This window comes from Aedes aegypti, chromosome 3 (genome assembly GCF_002204515.2).
Source record: "Aedes aegypti strain LVP_AGWG chromosome 3, AaegL5.0 Primary Assembly, whole genome shotgun sequence".
Classification (NCBI taxonomy): Eukaryota; Metazoa; Arthropoda; class Insecta; order Diptera; family Culicidae; genus Aedes; species Aedes aegypti.
This window is the reverse complement of record NC_035109.1, coordinates 212,901,264-212,923,269: the sequence shown is the minus strand read 5'-3', so window position 1 is coordinate 212,923,269 and position 22,006 is coordinate 212,901,264. Positions and strand designations below refer to the sequence as shown.

Here is a 22,006-nt window from a genome sequence, read left to right as displayed (position 1 = left end):
TGCCGAAGACGCCATCTTTCTAAGTGGTCGGGATCATGAGATCTGGGAAACAAAAGCTTAATGCTCAAAAGCGCCGCCTAGTGGCCAAATCCCGAATTGCTTGGCTATAATAACGATAGCCTATAAACTACTGATCAATTTTGCCGAAGACGTCATCTATCTAAGTGGTCAGACTCCTGAGATATTCGCAAAACCAAGGGTGTTGTACAAAGTACAACGCGCGACTACTCGCGTTACAAAAATTCGCGCGACGACCGAAAGGTTAAAAATAGTACCCAGGTAAGCAGGTCTCTTTTTAGAGTATTGGTCTCTATTTTCATGCAAGTCTTTGAATAGTATCTATTTTTAATTGACAATACACATTGTTCCATACAAAATTGTTTTTAAAGTCAATTTTTGCCTTATTCTGAATCCTGGTGCGAAATTCTAGACGCTCAGAGAATCCTTCAGAGACTATTCCACAAGTTCCTCATGATGTTTGTCTCAGATCCCGAAGAATGCTTTAGGATTTCTAGCAACTTCTCCAGAGAAAACTTCTCGTATACTTTCAGGAACTTCTTCACTGCCCATAACTGCAAAACAGTCACATTCGACATTTTTGACAAAATGGAGTTAATACCATGGAGAGTCATCAAATGTTAAATACTTTTAATCGACTTACTGAAATCTGTGAGATTGTTCTAGAAAATCCGAAAAAAATACCAAGTTGTTTTGTCACATTGGTAATTATAACCGCATAACAGTCACATTGAGATTATAAATGAGCCTCGTAATGTGATAGCAATGAAATTTCAATCAGAATTATTTTCTGACAATTCACCTAGTATGCGATATGAGTTGTACAAAATTTCAGCCTCAAATAAGCACTTTCGAATTCCTGGTAATTTTTAGAAATTTTAGTTTCTTCCCATACTGCCATAAAATGTACACTTGGTATGCCATTTACTCAATGCCTACTTTTGTCGAACGTTACAAATATGCAGTTATGGGCAGTTCAGGGATGTTATAAAACGTTTTCTCAAAGGATGCTTGCAGTATTTTTCTTAAGAATTCAGTCCAGAAAATCATTCCAATGCTACGAACTCCAGTATTCCAGGTATTTTCACTAGGATTATTTTAAAAATTTATCTACGATTACTCTAACGAATTGCTCTAAAAATCAAAAGTTCTTCATATTCCATTAAAATATTATTGCTGCAGCATAGTCTTTAGAAATTTATTATAAAAATCCTAGAAAGAATTTATTAAGAACCCTGGCCACGATCACAGGGTTTGACGGTGCCAAAGTAGAAGGTGCACCATAATAATACCCGTCTGTGAAACATATCACCTTCCCAATACTTTGGCACACCTCTAACGGTTCATGATTTATCATGAAACGGCTGCATTCAGGCGGAGGATCTGTTAATATGTTTCGGCATATTATCAGGTCCTCTTCGAACGGAGGGACCGCCAGGGCTCATTAGTTACTTATAAACCAGTGCTGGTTGTTGATGTTTCAGTTCGTTTACACGAGCTGTAGCATCCTTTGTACTAATCAGCAATGGTGGTTAAGTTTCGAAGCCAACGTGTGATCAATCGTTTTATAATGCAACATAAGAATGGGTGTTTGGTGGAACTGTGCGTTACTGTCGTCGTTATTAAATTTAGTGATTGTGAAGGTGCTAATAGTGATTTTATAATAAAATCTATGGTGATGAAAATTTGAAAATGAAAGTGGAAGTGATTAGGATAGTTTTGTTAAAAATATAATAATAATGATGTGAACTCTACTAATTTAATAATGGCCATAATACATTGTGCAATAATTTCTCTGAATAGTTCTTCAAACGTGCATGATAAAAGTGTTTATAATGACAGCGAGTGCAGAAGAATGGATCGAAGTGATTTTTTGTACTGTAACTTTCTTGATCATGGTGCTAAATCGTAGTTTGAATAGTAACGACTCTTCAGCAACAAAAACAATGATACATTTAAATAGAATATCTTTTAATTACTTAGTAATGCTAACAGATGGTAAATGGTGATAACAATGAATTTATATGAAAATGATGTGATGTGAAAAGTGATGTAATGGAAAGTATATCTGAAGTTTATTACGAAAGTTGATGAGTGATAATCGGTGATATACGTGATAGTGTCGAAAATAAAAGTGACGATAGTGAGTGATGAAATGAAATGGGGAATGAGGACCTTTTAATAAAACTATTTCGTTCTTCACTTTAACCACTCTAGTAGCATTTCAGGCCTTATCATAGTTTGATAGTAGTCTGAACTACTAGACTGCAAAACTACGGCAAGGGCTGATTGCTGCTAGGGTACACAGTGACCATTTGAGCAACATTGCTTAGGAACGTCTGTGTGATGAACGCAATAGAGGCTTATAAAAGCAAATGCTGGGAAGGAGCTTAGGGCAGATTAAGAGTGCCAGTACTACCCCTATCGCTACCGACAAAAAAAAAAAAGAAAGAATTTATTAAGAATCCAAGAAATCTTTCAGAGATTATAAAAATCTGAAAAATTTCCTTGACCTTTCCCTGGAGACATCGCTTGATAAATGATTGAAAAAAAGTCTATGTGAAATTAGAAAAGAAATGTAGGAATTCCTGAAGGAATTTTGGAGATGCTCTAAACGGGAATGTTGGAGAAAGTCCTAAAGAAATCAATCGTTATATCTCTGAAAAACATTAAATTTTCTTGAAAAATGGAACGAATTTTGGAGAAATTCCTGATTTTTAGAAAAATGTCTGATTGAATTCATGAAAGTATCTAAAAAAAACATGGAAGAATTACTTAGAAAGTTCATGAAAAATCCCATTCTGAAGAGATGTTTGGAGTAATATGTGAAAGAAATCTACAGCAAAAAGAGCAGTTATATTTGTCGCAATGTCACGAGGAATTGAAAAAAAGTCATAAAAATATTCTTAAAGGAATGCCTGATTAAATGAGGAATAGTACTCTCATGTCGTGGTTCCTGTTAGGTTTCTTTTTGTTTTTTTTATTCAGCTAAGAGGTCTCTAAAGTTGTTATTTCCAAGACGAAGTGATTGAACTCCAGCCCTGATTTCCCCAAGACATCATGTATGCAAAAATATAAATCGCAATACAGAGAAATTTTTTGAGTGCGTCGCTGATGACCATAAATCTGAAATCCTAAAGTTCGATTTTTTACCCTATATCTGACCTTGATTATTAAAGGCACTTTCAGATCATTTGATAGCATGCATAATTTTCGGGGAAATAGAAACAAAATAGCATTTTTTTCTGTTTACGTATTTTGAACAAAAAGATAGTTTATTTTATTGAAGTGAAAAATACTTTGAAATGTATCATAAGATGATTTGTTTGAATGTTTCGGAACCGAAATAATAAATAAATTTTCAGTTATTTAACCTGGAAATATCAGGGAATTTCATTTCTGTAAATGAGTAAACAGGAGGAAACGATGAAAAGCGCCAAAAATTGTCTAATGTAATTAATGGACAAGCCGATACGTATTGGTGAGTTCTTTAAGCGATGCATTACATATGATCGACATACACAGGGTAGACAATCGTCACCGTCAAATGGAAAAAGTCGTCGACGAAACTAAAAAAGAATCGTCATCGTCACTCAACCAGCGTTGCATGACGATTTGGTGCACTGGTCCGCCACAAAGGCTCGGCGTCATGACGAACAAATAAACCTTCTTCGTTATAGTCGAATCTTCGTTCGGGAGCTCTGAGCCGACTAAAATTATGAACTGTGGCGTCGATAGATTATGAGCCTTTTTTGTAAAAATAAAACAAAAATAAAATAAAACGTGTCTGGAATTGAACAAACGATCTCTGTATCGTCAACGTCACGTGCTTACCAACAGAGCTATTGTTGAAGCTTGAGGAGTACGGGTTAAATCGGCAATACAAGCAATTCTGGGATGGCAATAAACGCCTCCTTCATTTGAGAAAGGGGAGCGAACGGAATGAAGACAAAGTTGTTCGTTGACGATTTTGGATTGACGTTCGTCGTGCATTCTTTCTTCGAGGACGAGACGACGACCAGAGTTATTATACTGGATGACGATCAGTGATGCCACATACACAGATTTATCTGTAATTACACAGATTTTTTCTTGTTTAAGCCTACAGATATTTTTTTTTTTTGATAAAAAATATTTTTAAGATTTTAGGATATTTCACCCTGCCATTTTGGAAGATTTTAAACAAAAATACCATTACTCTGTTTAGTTTTTCTCAAAAACTTAAGTATTTTAGATTTTTACAATTATGCATATTTAACTTACTTTTAGTAGAATAAGTTCAAATTAAAAATTGTTGACATGCCAAGAACACTCATAAAACGTTCGCAAAAGTTTATTTAACCTGAACAAATAATAAAATTTTGGATTTTATTGCGACACAGATTTTTGACACAGAGGTTAACTTAAGATAAATAAGATTTTTTCAGCCGAAAACACAGACGAGAATCTGAAAAAATGTGGCAACACTGATGACGATGTCTTTTTTCATTTCGTCATCGCACTGTGACGATGCTGACAATTGCCTGCCCTGGACATACACTATCCATCGAAAGTATGAAATCGCTTCACTGAGTATTGCAACACCTGTGTTCAATATTGCAACACCCCGAAAAGTTTAGAATTACCGGCGATTTTGCTGTTATAGTGATTCTAAACTTTTTGGGGGTTGTAGCAATAGTCGGTTTAACGATTGCATTATTCAGGTGGGGGCAGGGGCAAGGTACCTTATTTTTATTTGTGTAATATTTTTTTCATTTTCCACTGGAATACTATTTTGTAAAATACATCATTAAAACAATTTAGTAGCAAACAATTATTAAGTAAGTTCTTAAGTTTTTTTAATTATCATAGTTTTTTTTTCAAGAGGATATATGACATTATAAAAAGTTTTAGGGTTTGAAAACAATTCACCTTTGTGTTGTTTTTTTTGTTCAGTATGGAAATTTTAGGTGAGTAGAAAAAATAAAGCGAGTCCACACGATATACACATGCAAAAATGGTCATTTGGCAAAGAAAGCTCTCAGTTAATAAGAACACTAAGCTGAGATGCCGGCTCTGTCCCAGTTGGGACGTAACGCCAGGAAGAAGAAGATGAGATTTCATATAAATTGAACAATTATGCGAATCTGGACAGTATACAATTATTACACCATCAAACCCCGAATAATCATTCGGCTATCGCTAGTTTCGGACGCATCTATTCTAATTTCGATTCGTATACCTTAATTTATCTCTATAAAAGGAACTAAAATTTATTCCCATTCTAATCAACAGGACGTCGAACTCGCCAAACCAACCCAACGGGTCATCTACTCACATCTTCTTCCGCAGTCGACGACACAGCCAGTCCTAAACGCAAAGATTTCAAGTTCGACAATTTGTCACATTTCACCAGCAATGATACATCTGCGGCCGCTCCAATGGTTCTACGCGGAGGTCGTACCAAGATTAATGGAATTGCTAAATATCTGACGACCGGTAAACCTTCGGCTCCGATAGAAAGTAAATCATCATCCACAGCACACAATTTCATCGATCTTACCGATGATAATACGTGTGATTCGTTCGAGAATGTGGCCAGCGGAAGTGGAAACGCCTTGGGAGGACTTGGTTTTAGCATGATTCAAAGCAATCCGGCAAGCAACATTTTCCTGCAGGAACCGGTGCTTAGTTTGAATTTCGACAAGACGCCCACAGACAAGTCCCGCATGGTCATTAAAAATTCGTTCCTGTCAACTGAAATCCAAAGTAAATTCTCGCCACCCAAATGCGACCCGATGTGGGGAAGTGCCGCTGCATCAGTATCAATCAAAATCGAAGCGTCGGATTACGCACTGGACTTGTCCAAACCGACACAAGTAACGGAAATTGACTCGACGACGTTCCTAAATCAAGACAGCAATTCATGTGATAGCGGTGACAGCGGAGTGGTCATCTTGCCAACAGGCACCCTGGAGTCGGTGGGATCGGCCGACGGGAAGCGTCGAAAACCAGCAACTCCGCATCGCATTCTGTGCCCATCGCCGGTGAAGAATCCACTCGTGGCTAGCCCGTCTACGGCACTGGCACACTTGAACATTCAGAGCAAGAGGACCACCCGGAGGAACGTGAAATCCAAGCGAAGGTAGGTGTTGACTGCGTAATGCTGTTAATTAATCACATATTATTTATTATTACATATTATAATTATAATAGGATGCAAGTCTTTTAAAAGTCTCTATTTTTATGGAAGGCTTCCGAAGTGTCTTTATAAATAAAATGGTCTGTTTGATGAATCTGATGCAAAATTCTGAAGGATCTAGAGAAACCTTCATTTATTCTTTCTTTATTACGCGATCATTCCCCAAGTTATTCAGTAATTTCTTCTCAGATTCTGTGCTTCAAGAATAATTCTGATAATTTCTCAAGAGATTTCTTCGGGAATACTTCTTTTTCTTCTGTCGGGTGTGGGATCACTGCGTCCATTTGTTAGGACTATTGTGATATACCCTATTACTCTTTGTACACAATGTTTTCCAGTAGCAAATGTGCCTCCGGAATACTTTGCGCATTTGACTGAACTTTGAACCATCTGCCATTGATGGGCACAAGTCCTAGGTTGCAGTGTTGTAGTTCCCCCAATCTGACGTGATCAGCCTAATAAAGCTAACCACCTCCCTGGGGGATGCGTTCCAAATATCAGCTGGCTGTAAGTAGTGCTTGCCAAATATTTTGGATGGATGTGTGCACTGCAAGAGCAGAGAAGGTGTTGTGAGGTTTCGTCCGTCTCGTCACAGAAACGGCAATTTGTGTTTGGTACGACACCGATCTTGTATAAGTGGTATCTGCTTGGGCAGTGACCAGTTATTAGACCGATTTATGTTCTGAGATCCCTTTTGTTGAGACCTATAAGTTTTTTTGTTTGTGTCGTGTTTATTGTTACGAACCTTTTGAACTGATTCGCATTGGAAACTGTATTCCAATTTGATTGAATTTGATCGAACAACCAGTTGTTCAATTCCGTGTTTAGTGCAGAGTTTGAAATGCCAAAATACTCTGGACCAATGAACATATTGGTTGATCCATTCCTTGCTAGCTGATCGGCAATTTCGTTACCCTCTAGACCCGTATGTCCTGGGATCCAATATAGTTTAACTCGATTGCGTTCAGCTAGGGATTTCAGTGCAAGAATGCATTCCCACACAAGTTTTGAGTTGCAAGTGAAAGCCTTCAAAGATTGAAGCGCTGCTTGACTATCAGAGAAAATACAGATGGTGGCATGTCTGTAATTTCTTTTCAGACACAGCTGCGCACATTCCTTGATTGCATAGACTTCTGCTTGAAAAACTGTAGGCCACTGTCCAAAAGAGACAGAGATTTTGGTTTTCGGTCCGTATACTCCAGACCCTGTCAAATTATTCATTTTTGAACCATCTGTGTAGAATTTAATAGATCCCGGTGAAATGGTGGGTCCACCTTCTTCCCATTCCTCACGAAAAGGAAAGACCACCGTGAATGGCGAGTCATAGTTTACCACTTTTTCCATCCAGTCACTACATTTCTCAACAATAGGATTTATCGAAAATTCGTTTAATATACTGAGGTGACCTGTTAAGTCCCCTGACAGTAAGACTGTTGATCGTTTTAGCCTAAGAGCACTTTTCTCAGCATCCAGCTTTATGAATTGATGATGGGTGTTCCAATTTAGTTTTGCGTCAAGTGTGATGCCAAGATACTTGACCTCATTTGAGTAAACAGTAAACTAATTGTATTTGGTTCAAGAAAAGAGGGAGTTCTGTTTGATCTTTCGACCTTGACACTTGCTTTTGCCGGGGCGAGCGACGAGGGCAGGATCAATCATGTCGCGCGTCGGTCTCGTAAGTGAAAAAGTGCCGCGATCGGTTAGTTCTGTTTGATCTTTCGACCTTGACACTTGCTTTTCCCGGGGCAAGCGACGAGGGCAGGATCAAACATGTCGCGCGTCGGTCTCGTAAGTGAAAAAGTGGCGTGATCGGTGAGTTCGGTTGGAGTAACTGAAAAAGTGCCGCGATCGGTTAGTTCTGTTTGATCCTTCGACCTTGACGCTTGCTCCTGGGCAGTGCGTCAAGAAAGCCCGAACAGTTTTTTTTTTATTCTTTTTGGGTCGCGCGCTTATTTTTTTTTTCCTGAGTGCTTTTTTATAGCCGAGCAAACGAGTGAAGCCGAAAGTGGATTGTGGCTGCTCAGTCAAGGATAACGGATCAATTGGTGAGCTCGTTTCATGCTACTATTTCTAATCTATAAAATATATGATTTATCAACAAACTATGGATGGTTCGTCACTGTGAGTGTCGACACAAACTCTGATTCATGATTTATTTATGTTTAACATTTTTTTTTTCAGAACACCTTTTATATACCTTTATTTTTGTAATTAAAAAAAACTTTGAATGGTTCGACACTACAAGTGTAGACTTGCGAAAGGTTCACTTTATTCAACAAACTTTGGATGGTTCGCCACTGTAAGTGTCGGCATAATAATAAGAGTGTTCTATGATGTCCCAACCAATCGAGTTTTTTGTTTCTTTTCAAATGAGTAAAATATAATAACACATGCTTTCGTCCTGACAGCTGTAGGAATGTTACATTTAGGTATTTGTTCAACAAACTTTGAATGGTTCGTCACCTCAAGTGTCGGCATTATTTTCCTCTACATAGAAATTGTTCATATCAAATGAAAATATTATATTTACGTATAAGTATGTATATATCTCACAAATCATTGTTTATCATGGTCTAATCGCTTATCAAAGTGAATCCTATGACCCAACGATCCTCCCCATTAACAAACATCCCTCCCAGTAGCCTTTGTGGAGATGCAGAGGCAAACACGGTCTCCAAAAAGCAAAGGTTACACACTAACATTCCTTCCCCCAATCCCACCTGACTGCAAGGACGTGGCCGGCGCCGTTATTGACCCTGTATAAATAGAGGCACTGAATTATGCACACTGAAGAAGATTATGGCCAATCCCAGCCGAACTTCTAGTTGATTCTTTGTGCATTTTCACTGACTTCGGTCAATCACGGAATAGCAACCATTGATATGTGTAGTCAGTCTAAGCTAAGCTAAGCTAAGCTGTATTTGGTTCAAGAAAAGAGGGTGGAGTTGTACCTTTCGTCTTTTTGTGAACGGTACAATTGTTGTTTTTGAAGGGTATATTCCTAGTTTCTCTTTTTGACACCAGGAGAGTGTGTGATTGAGAGCAATTTGCATCCTTGATGAAATAACGCTGTCAAATTTGCCTCGTACAATAATGACTACGTCATCTGCGTATCCAACAACTTCAAAACCCCTTCTTTCTAAGCTATCTAGCAGTTTGTCCACCACTAATGACCACAATAAGGGAGAGAGTACTCCCCCTTGAGGGCATCCCCTTGTAGCCATTACAGTAATGCGCGAATCACTCAGCTCAGATGAGATCTGTCGATTTGCTAGCATAGCATGTACCCAGGTTGCAATGCATGGGTCGAAGTTTCTCCTCAACATTGCCGAACCTATAGACGAATAAGAAGCGTTATCGAACGCGCCCTCAATATCAAGAAATGCTATAAGAGCGATTTCTTTTGCATTAAAGGTTTTCTCGATCTTGTTCACTAGCGTGTGCAGTGCTGAGACCGTTGATTTTCCGCTTTGATAAGCAAATTGGGATTTAGAAAGAGGCATAGTTTTCATAAATTTAGAATCTATATACTCGCATAATACCTTCTCCATGATTTCAAGCATTACCGAGCATAGGCTTATCGGTCGGAATGCTTTAGGGTTGGTTTTGTCCTTTTTTCCTGATTTTTGAATAAAGACAACTCGAACTTGACGCCAATCGTTTGGAAGGTGTCCCAGAACTAAACTTGCCTTAAAAATTTCTACCATGTGTGGAATCAGTGTCTCTTCCTCATTTTGGATAAGCGCTGGGAAGATTCCATCCATGCCAGCAGATTTGAATGGCTGGAAAGATCTCACTGCCCTAACAACCCTATCGCGAGTAAAAGCTTCTTTGGCAACCTTTATTGCGCCCCTTTTTGTTCCTGAATCCCCTGATAGGAACCCGTGTGGAACTGAGATGTCAAGTCTGGCACCTTCAGCATTTAGACTCGTTTGTAGGAATGAATCAGGAAAGTGAACTCTTACCATTTCACTCAGTGTTTCACGAGGTTCCACAGTGAGTGAACCGTCAGTCCTTTGAAGACTTCCCAAACCATTGGAGTGATCCTTCGAAAGAGTTTTATGAAGTCGAGCAGCTACGGGAGTTTTCTCAATGCGGTATAGACTCCAATCAGAAGTGCGTTTGGCTCGGTTGAATTCCTTCCGAGCGGTTTTTCTGAGTTTATCAAGGTTGAAGTTCCACCATGGAACATCTCTGTTAGAACTAACTGTTTTGATCGGACAGCTCTCTTGATAAGCATTTAGAATTTTGTTTTTAATAGAATCCGAAGCTGCTTCTAACTGTATAATAGTCTGAATATTCGGCTCTATTATATAGTCTTCAGAACGGAGAATAGCTGAGTAGGTTTCCCAATCAGTTTTCTTGGGATCTTTAAACGACTTTTGAATCATTAGACCCCCTTCCCACTCGAAGACTATATGTTTATGGTCTGACATAGATATTTCATTAGAAACATGCCAGTTTTTTATTTTATCCGAGATGGATTGACTGCATAAAGTCAGATCAAGGACTTCTTGTCGTAAGATGTTTTCAAATGTAGGCTTATCACCGACATTGCATTTTTGGAGGAAAGAAACTGCAAAAGATGCTCACCTCTGATATTTGTGTTTGTACTTCCCCATACAAGGTGATGAGCATTGGCGTCACAACCGATGACGAAGGGGATGTTGTGTTTTTGACTGTAAGAGACAAGAGCAGCCATCTCTGGAGGAGGAATGTCTTCTGCGTCGCCAGGGAAATACACCGAAACCATAATGATCTCAGTACTGCCCCTAGCAGTAGAAACCTCCATCCTGACCGCCACGATGTCCCTTTTGATGAATTCAGTAATTGGAAAACATTTAGTATCATTGCGTATTAGAATAGCTGCTCTGGGATAGAGTTGGCTGTCATCATATACCAACCTACACGAGTTTAGTTGAATACCTTGTATTCGAGTTTTGTTGACCCATGGCTCTTGAATCAGAGCCACGGAAAGGTGTTCTTTTGTGAACCTCCTGCAAAGCACATCTGTTGCGCACTGAGCATGATGGAGATTCACTTGGAGGATTTTAATCATTGCTGAGGCGTTCCGCATTTTCCGGACGTTTGCCTTCCTTCCTTGGATGTTGCGGATCATCAACTTTTGATTTTGGGGGATGTCTTAGATTTTGGTTTTTGTCCTTTCCCTTACCTAGGCATGCTGGTTTATCCCCTGTGGTCAATTTTACACTTTTGACATTTCCACTGCCCTTATTGGGAGCCATTGAGGTGACACCGCTTAGGCCAGGAAGTGAGGTCAAACATGCATCTTTTCCATCAGAGGAAGACAAGCTAGCCTGTATGGTGGGAGTTGATTGTGGGATGCTACTAGAGGCCTCCTCAGATTTCTCTTGGGTCGGCTTTCCAGTTGGATTGTCATTGGAGTTTTGGGTTGTGCTCTTTACTTTCCGCAACTGTATTTCTCCAAAGCGGTAGTTGAGGATGAACTTGGATTGAAGGAGTTTTTCCATGGACGTTCCATCTACATTAAAGACCCACACCACATGCTTGTTGTTAGGAGTGAGCCGTTGCATGACAGGCCCAGTTGTTGGTTATAAGATCGTTCTGACTCTCGATGAGAGCTTTGATACGATCATCGGTGTATTGTGCGCTTTGAGGGAAGAAGGCTCGAATCAGTTCTGGACGTTGAATCTTATCCTCATCCATTGCAACCAACTCAACACCTTCCAGGGGGTTTAATGCAGGTGTTATCTCCTTTACCCATTCCGCAGTCTCCTGATCCTTACAAATAAGAACCATATGGCCAGACTTGTAGATAAGGTTAGAAAACTTGGGCTTCATTGTCGCGTTCCGTTGTTGTTCTACCCGAAGCAGCAGTGCCTCCTGAAGAACGTCCAACTGAGTCGTTGAAAGTTGGGTCGTGGGGAAGTCTTTTGGGATTATTCCGACTCTCCTGCGACTGGTCATTTCACCGTAGCTTAGACTAGTCTGTTTTTTATCTTCTGGTGGGGGTTTGTTGATCGTCGAGGCTGTTGAGCTGTTTGTTTCCTGTTGCTCAACGCGCTTTCTCGGATTCAGGTGTTGTTTCATCCGTTTCTGCTTATGTTCTTCTTCAGCATTTGTGGACTTGTCAAGGTCCTGCCGAGTGCGTTTCGAAGGAGTTGACACCATAGCCTCACCCCCCGTGATTCTGGATAGGGCCTCAGGGCGGCTTAAGCCACTTTGTCGGAGTGCTTTTAGCTGCTTCCTTTGGCTCCGAGTGATCTTTTTGGTGCCAGTAGGTTTTTGTTTGTTCGCGTCATCTGTTGGATGTTGATCCGTCTTTCCATCAATAGGACCCGAGGTGACGTTCGATCCTGTGATTGATGGCTGCGATCCTGTCAAGTTTATTGTGACTGCAATTCCATCCTCTTCGTCGTCCATTGGTTCAACCGAAGGATGGAGTCCTGAGTCGTTCGGCAGTGTCCGAGGGGGGTCGGGTTCCATGTTTTCATGCGAACTACTAAGAAGCTCATCTTCGGTCAGTCCAAGCTTACCAAAAGCATTCTCTGTTTCCGTTTCGTCCGACTGGGAGAGTCGGACCTTTTATTTTGGTTTGATTATTTGCACTCTTTTTTTGGTCACACGAGTCCCTGGGGAAATACGGTCCGCTGCATCATTGCCCCGCCCTAATGCAGTAAGAGCTACATACTGGAGAGTTCGCCCTGGTGCTCTCCAGGCTCCGTTAGCAATTGAGCATATTTTAAACCCCCTCAACCATTCATCCATCAGCACGGGTCGCATCACACCTTGGGATTGGGGTTACCTGATTAGTAGATTTTTACTACAGGATCAGGCAAATCGTAGTGTTATTCTTAGCCAGTTGAGACAACCATTACCGACACTACACGGCTATCTAGGCTGCTTGGAAAAGAAGATAACATTGAATATTTACTTCTATGGACGACCAAGTAGCCATTAAACATCGATTTCGGGAATACTTACCGGAACTGCTCTACAAATTATTCTAGGGTTTTTCAAAGGATATTTCAACTTCAGAATTTGCTCCATGAAATCTAACGCAACCAACTACTGTAACAGGTATTGCACATTTTAATTGTCTACCTAGTTAAGCTAAACGCTTTGTCGTTTATATGTACACACAGAACATTTGTCAAATGCAAATCAAAGTTGAATTTGCGAAAAGAAACCACGTGCTCCGGTGGGGACCAAACCAACGACCTCCTATTCGCTAGATGGGCGCTTCAATGTTATATGTTTTCCAATCAGGAAAATCTTTTCACTTTTAACTACACTAAAAGTATTCAAAGTGGATTAAGAGATTAATCCACTGTTGTACGGGTGTAATTATACTCGGGGATTTCGTTCGGAGATGTGGAGAAATACGTCCAGTTGGTTCGAGTGCACAAAGTAAAAGAGACCCTCTTCGGGTAGTTTATTCATAATTTTTTTTATGACAGCAGTGTTGCTAGTTTTGTGCTTAGTATAACAATCAACGCTGAATACACGATTAAGTGTAAATATTGAAAATGCTAATGAAATATACATTAGTTCTACCCCCTTTAGAAGTAAAACCAAATATTCAGAATGAACAATAATTCAAAATCGTAATCTTAAGTCTAACTTTCTTCGAACGCCTAGGTAGGCCAGTAAGCGCTACCAGATCTGATGGAAAGTTTCTTTTCTGTAATCTACTTATTCTTATCTTCGAAATTTCACTTTTTCTTCGATCAGGTAGTTGCCCAACATCGCACTCGTTTGTCATGGAAAGCATCTCGGGTTGCTCGACAGTCAGGATCGGCCGACCAGTCTTGACCATTCTCGTCGATGGTTTTAGTTGATCCCGTAAATCTTGTCCATCCTCAATGAACCGAATTTGAGTTTGATTCAATGTAGCTGTCTTCTCATGTCCAACCATGATCTGTAATGAGTTTTTGTAAAACCGTTTTAGAAAAGATGCTCCTATCCATGTTTCGTGCAAATGTTGAAATGTTGTTCTAGAAGGAAATCTACCTTCCAACGTCAAGATAAAACATGTATATACAAATATTCGGATTTCTAAACTCATCTCAAGTATTCTTAGCATTGAAAACCATTCCACAATAAGATTGTCATACTTTACTATTTTCTCAAATATCTGTTCCTGGCCAATACTAGTAGGATGATTTAATCTTTTCAATGAATACAAGATGAGAGAAAACCCATTGTCCGACAATTCGTCTGGCAAACCAAAAGTTGTAAGAAATCCAACAAGTTTCAACTTAGTTTTTGAAAAGTTTGTGCTATTCTTTACCTCCACCCATTTAGAGAAATTCTTCACCATCATAAAGAAGGCACGATAATCGCAATAAACATTGTAGAATTGTTTCTCACTAAATGGTGTCATGATAGATTTGTATTTGGAATTATTATGTAGTTTTAGATGAATTGCCAAACTTGCATTGCTTTTACAAGCAGCAATAAACTTCTCATTATCTACAGAATTACAGAACAAATTGTTCCCTAAATTATTACTGTTTACTAATTTTTGATTATGCTCATTGGCAGTTACCATTTTTGTTGGAAATCGCAACCAGAAAGCTGCATTGTCTATAATATCAACATTTGCCAGTGTTGTTACTTGAGAAGTTATTGTCGATTGTTTTGTAATACATAGATTGATACACTTTAAAATATTTTCTCGAAAATAAAACGGAACGTCATACACAGTTTTAAAAATTTTAACGTTACTTTTTAAAGCTAAATCTGTTTTGCAATTATTCGTAGGATTAGAAAGATCGTTGACAATTACGTCAAAAACTTTTGGCCTAGTATAAGCAATTAGTGCTTCATTATTATCTTTTATGTTATTGTTTACTGGCAACGAATTACCAAAAAAGTTTCTCCAGTTGGGAAAGAATTCATCCAACCATGGTCTACCAAGCAAAGGCGTGAACTGGTAATCACAATCAAGCACTAAAAGATATAATTTTTTCAACTTGCCATTGTATTGAACCTCAACCTTAGCTTCTCCAGACACTTCTAATCTGGAACCATTTATCACAACAAGTTGTTTAGAGCTTTTCAACAAGGGAAGGTCAAATTTTGAAGCAAATAAATTTTTGTCCATTACTGTAACAGAAGAGCCACTTTCAACCTCCATCTGTACATCACTGTTTTCAATAGATACATTTAGCAAACAAGAATCATTCTTGTCAACGGATGAAACATGCATACATTCTAGATCACCTGATATATCATCATCCAAACTACAGTCAATGGTCATAAGCCTGTCCAGCTCTTCGTCCACAGCATCCGAGTCAGTGGAAATCTCATTGGAAATATGGTTGACCTCTTCCTCACTCATATCGTCCTTGAGTTTGTAGCACTTCCATCGTAAATGTCCTCTACGTCCACAGTAGTCGCAAATGCGCTGATCCGACGTCCATTGCTTGCCGTCCATTCTGCCTCGCCGAAAAAATGCACCTGCTGGTAAATCTCGACGCTTTTGTTGCTGGAATTGAAAATTAACTTTGCGACGATCATCCATGGATCGAAAACCAAAACGACTATTTACTGTATTACGATAACCTTGACGCATTTCTTTCATCCTATGTTCAGGCATTTGTCTTCCATCAGTAAATGGATATTTTGTATTTATTGAAGCCACTTGGTCAACATCATTGTTCTTTAAAGCTTTTGTGTGAGTATCCGCCATTTCCCATGAAGCGATAATTTTGTCCACCTTTCCCAAAGTCAATTTAGCATTGTCTTCAGTAAAAAGTCTATGTCTGAGGGAATTGTTTGTTAAACCAACAAGAATGCGATCAAGAATAAGGAGATTCTTCTGATCACCAAACTCGCAATGTTCCGCAAGCACTTTAAGTGAAAAAACAAAATCACTTGCACTTTCCCCAGGTTGCTGTACTTTAGTACTGAAACTATATCGTTGGAGCAAGACTGAATCAGTTTTGTCAAGTCTCTCCTTAAGCTTTTGAATCAAAATTTCATAGGACACTTCTTCCATCATCGCTTCGGTCGGATAAAGCTTGTCCGCCACACTAAAAAGGTAATCTCCACCTAAAAGAAACATTTGGTCTTTTCTCTGTTCGTCATTAATCTTGTTTTGCAATTAAAATTATAAAATGAAAAAATATGTTGTTGAAAACAATCAAAATTTATCACTTTGTAGTCCTACGTCAATATTTCTATAAAAAAATCACAATAATCAACAGTCACAAAAAAAAATTTGAACCAGTCTAGTCTTCACAACTGAGTCGCAACAAAAAATTTCTTCACTCACCCGATGAAACGTATCCTCGCCAACAGCCAACAAGCGGAATAAAGGCGTGAAACTCGCCACCCAGCGAAAAAAGGTGTAGTAGCCGGAAATCTCCCGCCAGAACCAGCAACCGACGCCGCACAATTCACTGCGCAGATGCCTACTAGGAGTAAAAGGAAAACACTCTTAATTAATTTGTAAAATAATTGTTCCCTGAAAACAATAAAGGCTTTTAATTATGTTAATTGTGTTACTATTGTTTAACCAAAACCGACGCCAGCAAAGCAAATGGCGGTTAAAATACAATTACGCTTTCTTACCGTCGAAAAATACCACCGAAAAAGGAAAATTTCCACTCGCGGAATTAGATTTCACTTTTTCGAGTATTTAGTTTTGCTTTGTTCTTACCGCCGCTCCAGTCAGTTTTGGACCAGCCTAATCCTCCGTCCCGCGGGTGATGGGAAAAAATCTCACCCGTGATGGCTGCCGCCCGAGCTGCTGCACTGATCGCGCGCCGAAAATCCAACTTTCGGACACCGTTTTCCTCGTCGCCACTTATATGTTTTCCAATCAGGAAAATCTTTTCACTTTTAACTACACTAAAAGTATTCAAAGTGGATTAAGAGATTAATCCACTGTTGTACGGGTGTAATTATACTCGGGGATTTCGTTCGGAGATGTGGAGAAATACGTCCAGTTGGTTCGAGTGCACAAAGTAAAAGAGACCCTCTTCGGGTAGTTTATTCATAATTTTTTTTATGACAGCAGTGTTGCTAGTTTTGTGCTTAGTATAACAATCAACGCTGAATACACGATTAAGTGTAAATATTGAAAATGCTAATGAAATATACATTACAATGTACAAGTCAAAAGGCTTAGAACATCACTTCGACATGGTCCTTCATAAGTGCTTATCTGACTTGACTTGATCGATTTCTCTTCATCGAGCCTCTCCTTCGCTCATAACTTCGCTAAAATAAATCCGTAACGTGTTTAGCATGCAAAGCAAGATTTGGTGATCCTTTTTCCGTTCAATACTGCATCTTGTCACCTTTAATCACAGAAGAGAGGATCGATGAGGAGAAATCGACCATTGCAAGTAAACCCTTGAGGAAAATTAAGGTCGACCAGTAATTTCCTCGGGAATTACTTTGATTTTTTTTCCAGATACTTTCCCAGGACTTGTTTCTGATTTGTCTATCAAATACATCATATTCCATCTTCGAGGAATTCGTACCTAAGTTTTTTTTCCCAATTATTGTTCCAGCCATGTTTACCAGGGGTTTCTCTTTTGGTTCATCAAGATCTTCTAGAAATTTCTCCAACATTTCATCCATAAATTATACTTCTGCAGTTCATTTCTTGTAGAGACTTGCTCACTTTTTTACAATGGTAACCAAAGTCACTGTTTTCATTTTTCTGCGTGCAGTAAATTCTTTTTTTTTTAATTTCTTTATTAGTATCATTTCAAACATTACATTCATTTCTCATATCTAGGTGTTCTGTGTTATTAGACAACACTATCACAGACAAACAGACGTCACACTCCCATCGTTGTCCATCGACTACCTTTTTAACGGTTGATTCGAAAATATGGTAGTTGGCCAATCCGCCACCCGCAGCGCTCGCATCGTTTTTGTTCGTGTTTGACGTTTGCTCACTACCGCCATCTGTTAGGCGGTAGCAAAATAGGCGAGTCGGCCAAACACACCGATTTTAGTATTGGGCGTACATGTCCTCGTGACTACCCGGGTAGAGGTGAATAACAAAATAATGGTAAAATAAGAACAAATTTTGCCATATCTCATATCATATCTAGTTTAACCATTATTATGTTATTAATCTATGACATTAAAAATCGCATCAATAGCAAAACATACTATCATAGCAAAATTTGTCATTGATATGTTATACTTAAAATTCACGTAATAACTAATCGATAACAAAATATACTATCATGGTAAAATTTGCTATTTGTGCAAAAATACTAAAAATATTGAATATCTAAAGAATAACAAAATAGTAAAATATGTCATTATTTTGATATTTGAAAACTTTATTTAAATAATTCATGAGAACAAACCAATATCAAATTTTGCCATAATAGCTCATTTTACTATTTGTATGATATTCATTAAAGATTCAAAAAGCAAAAGTTTTTTAGCAGGAAAGCTAAAAGTTCATTTTTAAATCATGCTAAATTTAGATATTGAAGTCAAAGAACTAAAATTATCATTATTTTGATCTACTCGTGAATAGCTTATTTAGTTATTATTTTGTTAATAATATCAAAATAATAACATATTTTGTTATTTACGATTGCCTATATTTTTACTATTATTTTGTTATTACAATGGCAAAATATGTTATGATTTAGTTTTTATGCCATACAAACTCAGTTATTATTTTTGTTATTTTATCTCTTATTTCAAACAAACAAATAACAAATTTTGCTATTCAAACCTTCTATTTTAATGGTAAATTTTGTTATTCGTTTGCTATTTTCCTCTACCCGGGTATGAATTTGATCGAGATTTGTTCTAAGTGTTACGTCTGTTTGTCTGTGACACTATCATCCTAATTTGGTAAAACAAATTTAAGATTTTATTAACATTTTGTTAACAACATATAACATTTCATTTGCCGTAGCAGTTCAGATTTTTTACAGGTGAGTTGATTTCACCTGCTTATAAGAGAAAAAAAAACGCTTTAAATATACTTAACCTAAACATATAACGCATTAATCGTGGCAATAGAAGATTGTAACGATTTTTGCCTGAAATTATTAATTATTTTATTTGACATTTGTTCCAATGTTTCAACATTGGATATTCTATGTAACTCATTGGTACTATACCAGGGAGGAATTCTCAGAATCATTTTCAAAATTTTATTTTGAATTCTCTGCAAAGCTTTCTTCCTGGTATTACAACAGCTAGTCCATATTGGTACAGCATACAACATGGCAGGCCTGAAAATTTGTTTGAATATCAAAAGTTTGTTCTTAAGGCGAAGTAGGCCGTCATTGAAATTTGTACGCGTCGTTGATGATTGTTGCTAATTCATCTCACGATTTCGAATCAAAGAAAATCAGTTGGTTTTGCACTGACACAGCTGAAAAAGTATCAGCATACTTTATGCATGTTAGCGCGTACAGTGATGCTTTTTCAAGTCAATATAAACTATTCGGATTGAGTTTTATCACTTTGAAATGCAAGCTGAAAAGTCATCATTGTTGCCAAAACGAATGACGGGCTACTTAGCCTTAAGACAAAGTTTCGATTTTCTATTAATAAAGGGATAAAGACATTTTACATATTTATTACATTTGGCTTGAATGCCCTCAATGTGATTTTTGAAAGTTAAATTCTTATCAAGCATGAGCCCTAGATACTTAACTTCATCTGACCAATTTATTGGAATCCCGCTCATCGTGACAACATGTCTACTTGAAGGTTTCAAATAAAGAGCATTTGGTTTATGTGGGAATATTATTAGTTGAGTTTTGGAAGCATTAGCAGAAATCTTCCATTTTTGCAAGTATGAAGAAACAATATCCAAACTTTTTTGCAATCGACAACAGATGACACGCAGGCTTCGACCTTTGACGGAGAGGCCTGTGTCATCCGCAAACAAAGATTTTTGACATCCCTGAGGTAACTCAGGTAAGTCAGATGTGAAAATATTGTATAATATTGGTTCCAAAATGCTGCCTTGAGGAACACCAGCTCTTACAGGAAGTCTTTCAGATCTGGAGTTCTGATAATTAACCTGAAGTGTACGATTTGACAGATAACTTTGAATTATTCTAACAATGTATGTTGGAAAATTAAAGTTTTTTAATTTTACAATCAAACCTTCATGCCAAACACTGTCGAATGCTTTTTCTATGTCTAGAAGAGCAAGACCAGTAGAATAGCCTTCAGATTTGTTGGAACGGATCAAATTTGTTACACGTAAAAGTTGATGAGTGGTCGAATGTCCATGGCGGAATCCGAACTGTTCATTGGCAAAAATTGAATTTTCGTTGATGTGGGCCATCATTCTGTTCAAAATAACCTTTTCAAAAAGTTTACTGATGGAGGAAAGCAAACTGATTGGACGATAGCTAGAAGCTTCTGCAGGATTTTTATCTGGTTTTAAAATTGGAACAACCTTAGCATTTTTCCATTTGTCAGGAAAATATGCTAATTGAAAACATTTGTTTAATATATCAACTAAAAATGATAAGCTACTTTCTGGAAGTTTCTTGATGAGGATGTAGAAAATTCCATCATCGCCAGAAGCTTTCATATTTTTGAATTTTTTAATAATAGTTCTCACTTCTTCCAAATCAGTCTCCCAGGCATTTTCGAAAACGTTCTCTTGATTGAGAATATTTTCGAACTCCTGAGTAACTTCATTTTCAATTGGACTAGTAAGTCCTAAATTAAAATTGTGCGCACTTTCAAACTGCATAGCAAGTTTTTGAGCTTTTTCGCAATTAGTTAGTAATAATTTGTTTTCCTCTTTCAATGCCGGTATAGGCTTCTGAGGTTTTTTCAAGATTTTAGATAATTTCCAAAAGGGCTTAGAGCCAGGGTCCAATTGAGAAATTTTATTTTCAAAATGTTTGTTTCTTAATTGAGCATAACGCTTTTTGATTTCTTTCTGCAAATCCTGCCATATAATTTTCATAGCAGGATCGCGAGTGCGGTGCAGTAAATTCTGATGCAAAATTCTAGAGCTGCTAGTGAGACTGTCAAAGATTCTTAAGCAATAATTATTCTGTTCCGTGTACGGAAGAAGCCATGCGATGCGTGAACATCTTTTGTGTTTCCTTTTCCTACCGTTTCTATCCCGCGCGTGTGGAGATTTTTCTTCCACGCCCCACCTTCATGCACGATCACGCCACGCAAGGGTCTGTGCAGAGAAAGGAAGTGTGAAAAAGTACAGTCTTCAAGAAAGTGTCGACAGCAACCAACTTGTTTAGAAGAAAGTTACAACTCATTTGTTAATTTAGTTAATTAAAGTGTAGTTCAGTACAAAACCCAATGTTTTGAATTCCCAGTAACCCAGTCCTAGTATCGAAGAAGTGTCCTCCCGAAAGAGCTGTAAAGTGTATCGGCTACAAGACGAAGCGTCCTGCGAGGGATCCTTACCCTCTAGCTTCGACCGTCCTCCCGAAAAGTGTTACAGTCCATTTTGCTCGTTCCCCTGACAGACCATATTCTGATTTTGAATAACCATAGATTTCTTCTGCAATTTCTCGAGGAAATGCTTCAGGAATTCTACTAGTGATTTATCCAGAAGTTTATTCTGCAATGTTTTCAAGGACTCCCTCACCAATGTCTCACAATACGGATTTCTTGGGTAAGTAAAAGTGCTCAATCATTTATAATTGAATTAGAAAAGTCAAAGGTATTTAAAATCATGAAGAATGAGCCGTCGCATGTCTAGTTTTAATACTAAAACTGATATGTCGCAAAATACGAGTATCTCCGGTGGTCATTATTTTATTATTATTTGGTTATTTATCTATTGACGAATAAGGGAATTTTGTGTCACGTTTACTTCGTCCCGCG

General features: G+C 38.1%; 1 protein-coding gene across 5 annotated transcripts in view; it reads left to right on the top strand.

Annotated features, from left to right (window-relative positions):
* The window catches only part of LOC5570016 (N-lysine methyltransferase KMT5A-B), a 54,026-nt gene that overhangs the window by 13,016 nt on the left and 19,004 nt on the right, over positions 1-22,006 (top strand). For all 5 annotated transcript variants that reach the window (XM_021853284.1, XM_021853285.1, XM_021853286.1 and 2 more), the window contains exon 3: positions 5,293-6,142. In XM_021853284.1, coding sequence (XP_021708976.1) covers positions 5,293-6,142 — 850 coding nt within the window. The remainder of the gene's footprint in view (positions 1-5,292; positions 6,143-22,006) is intronic.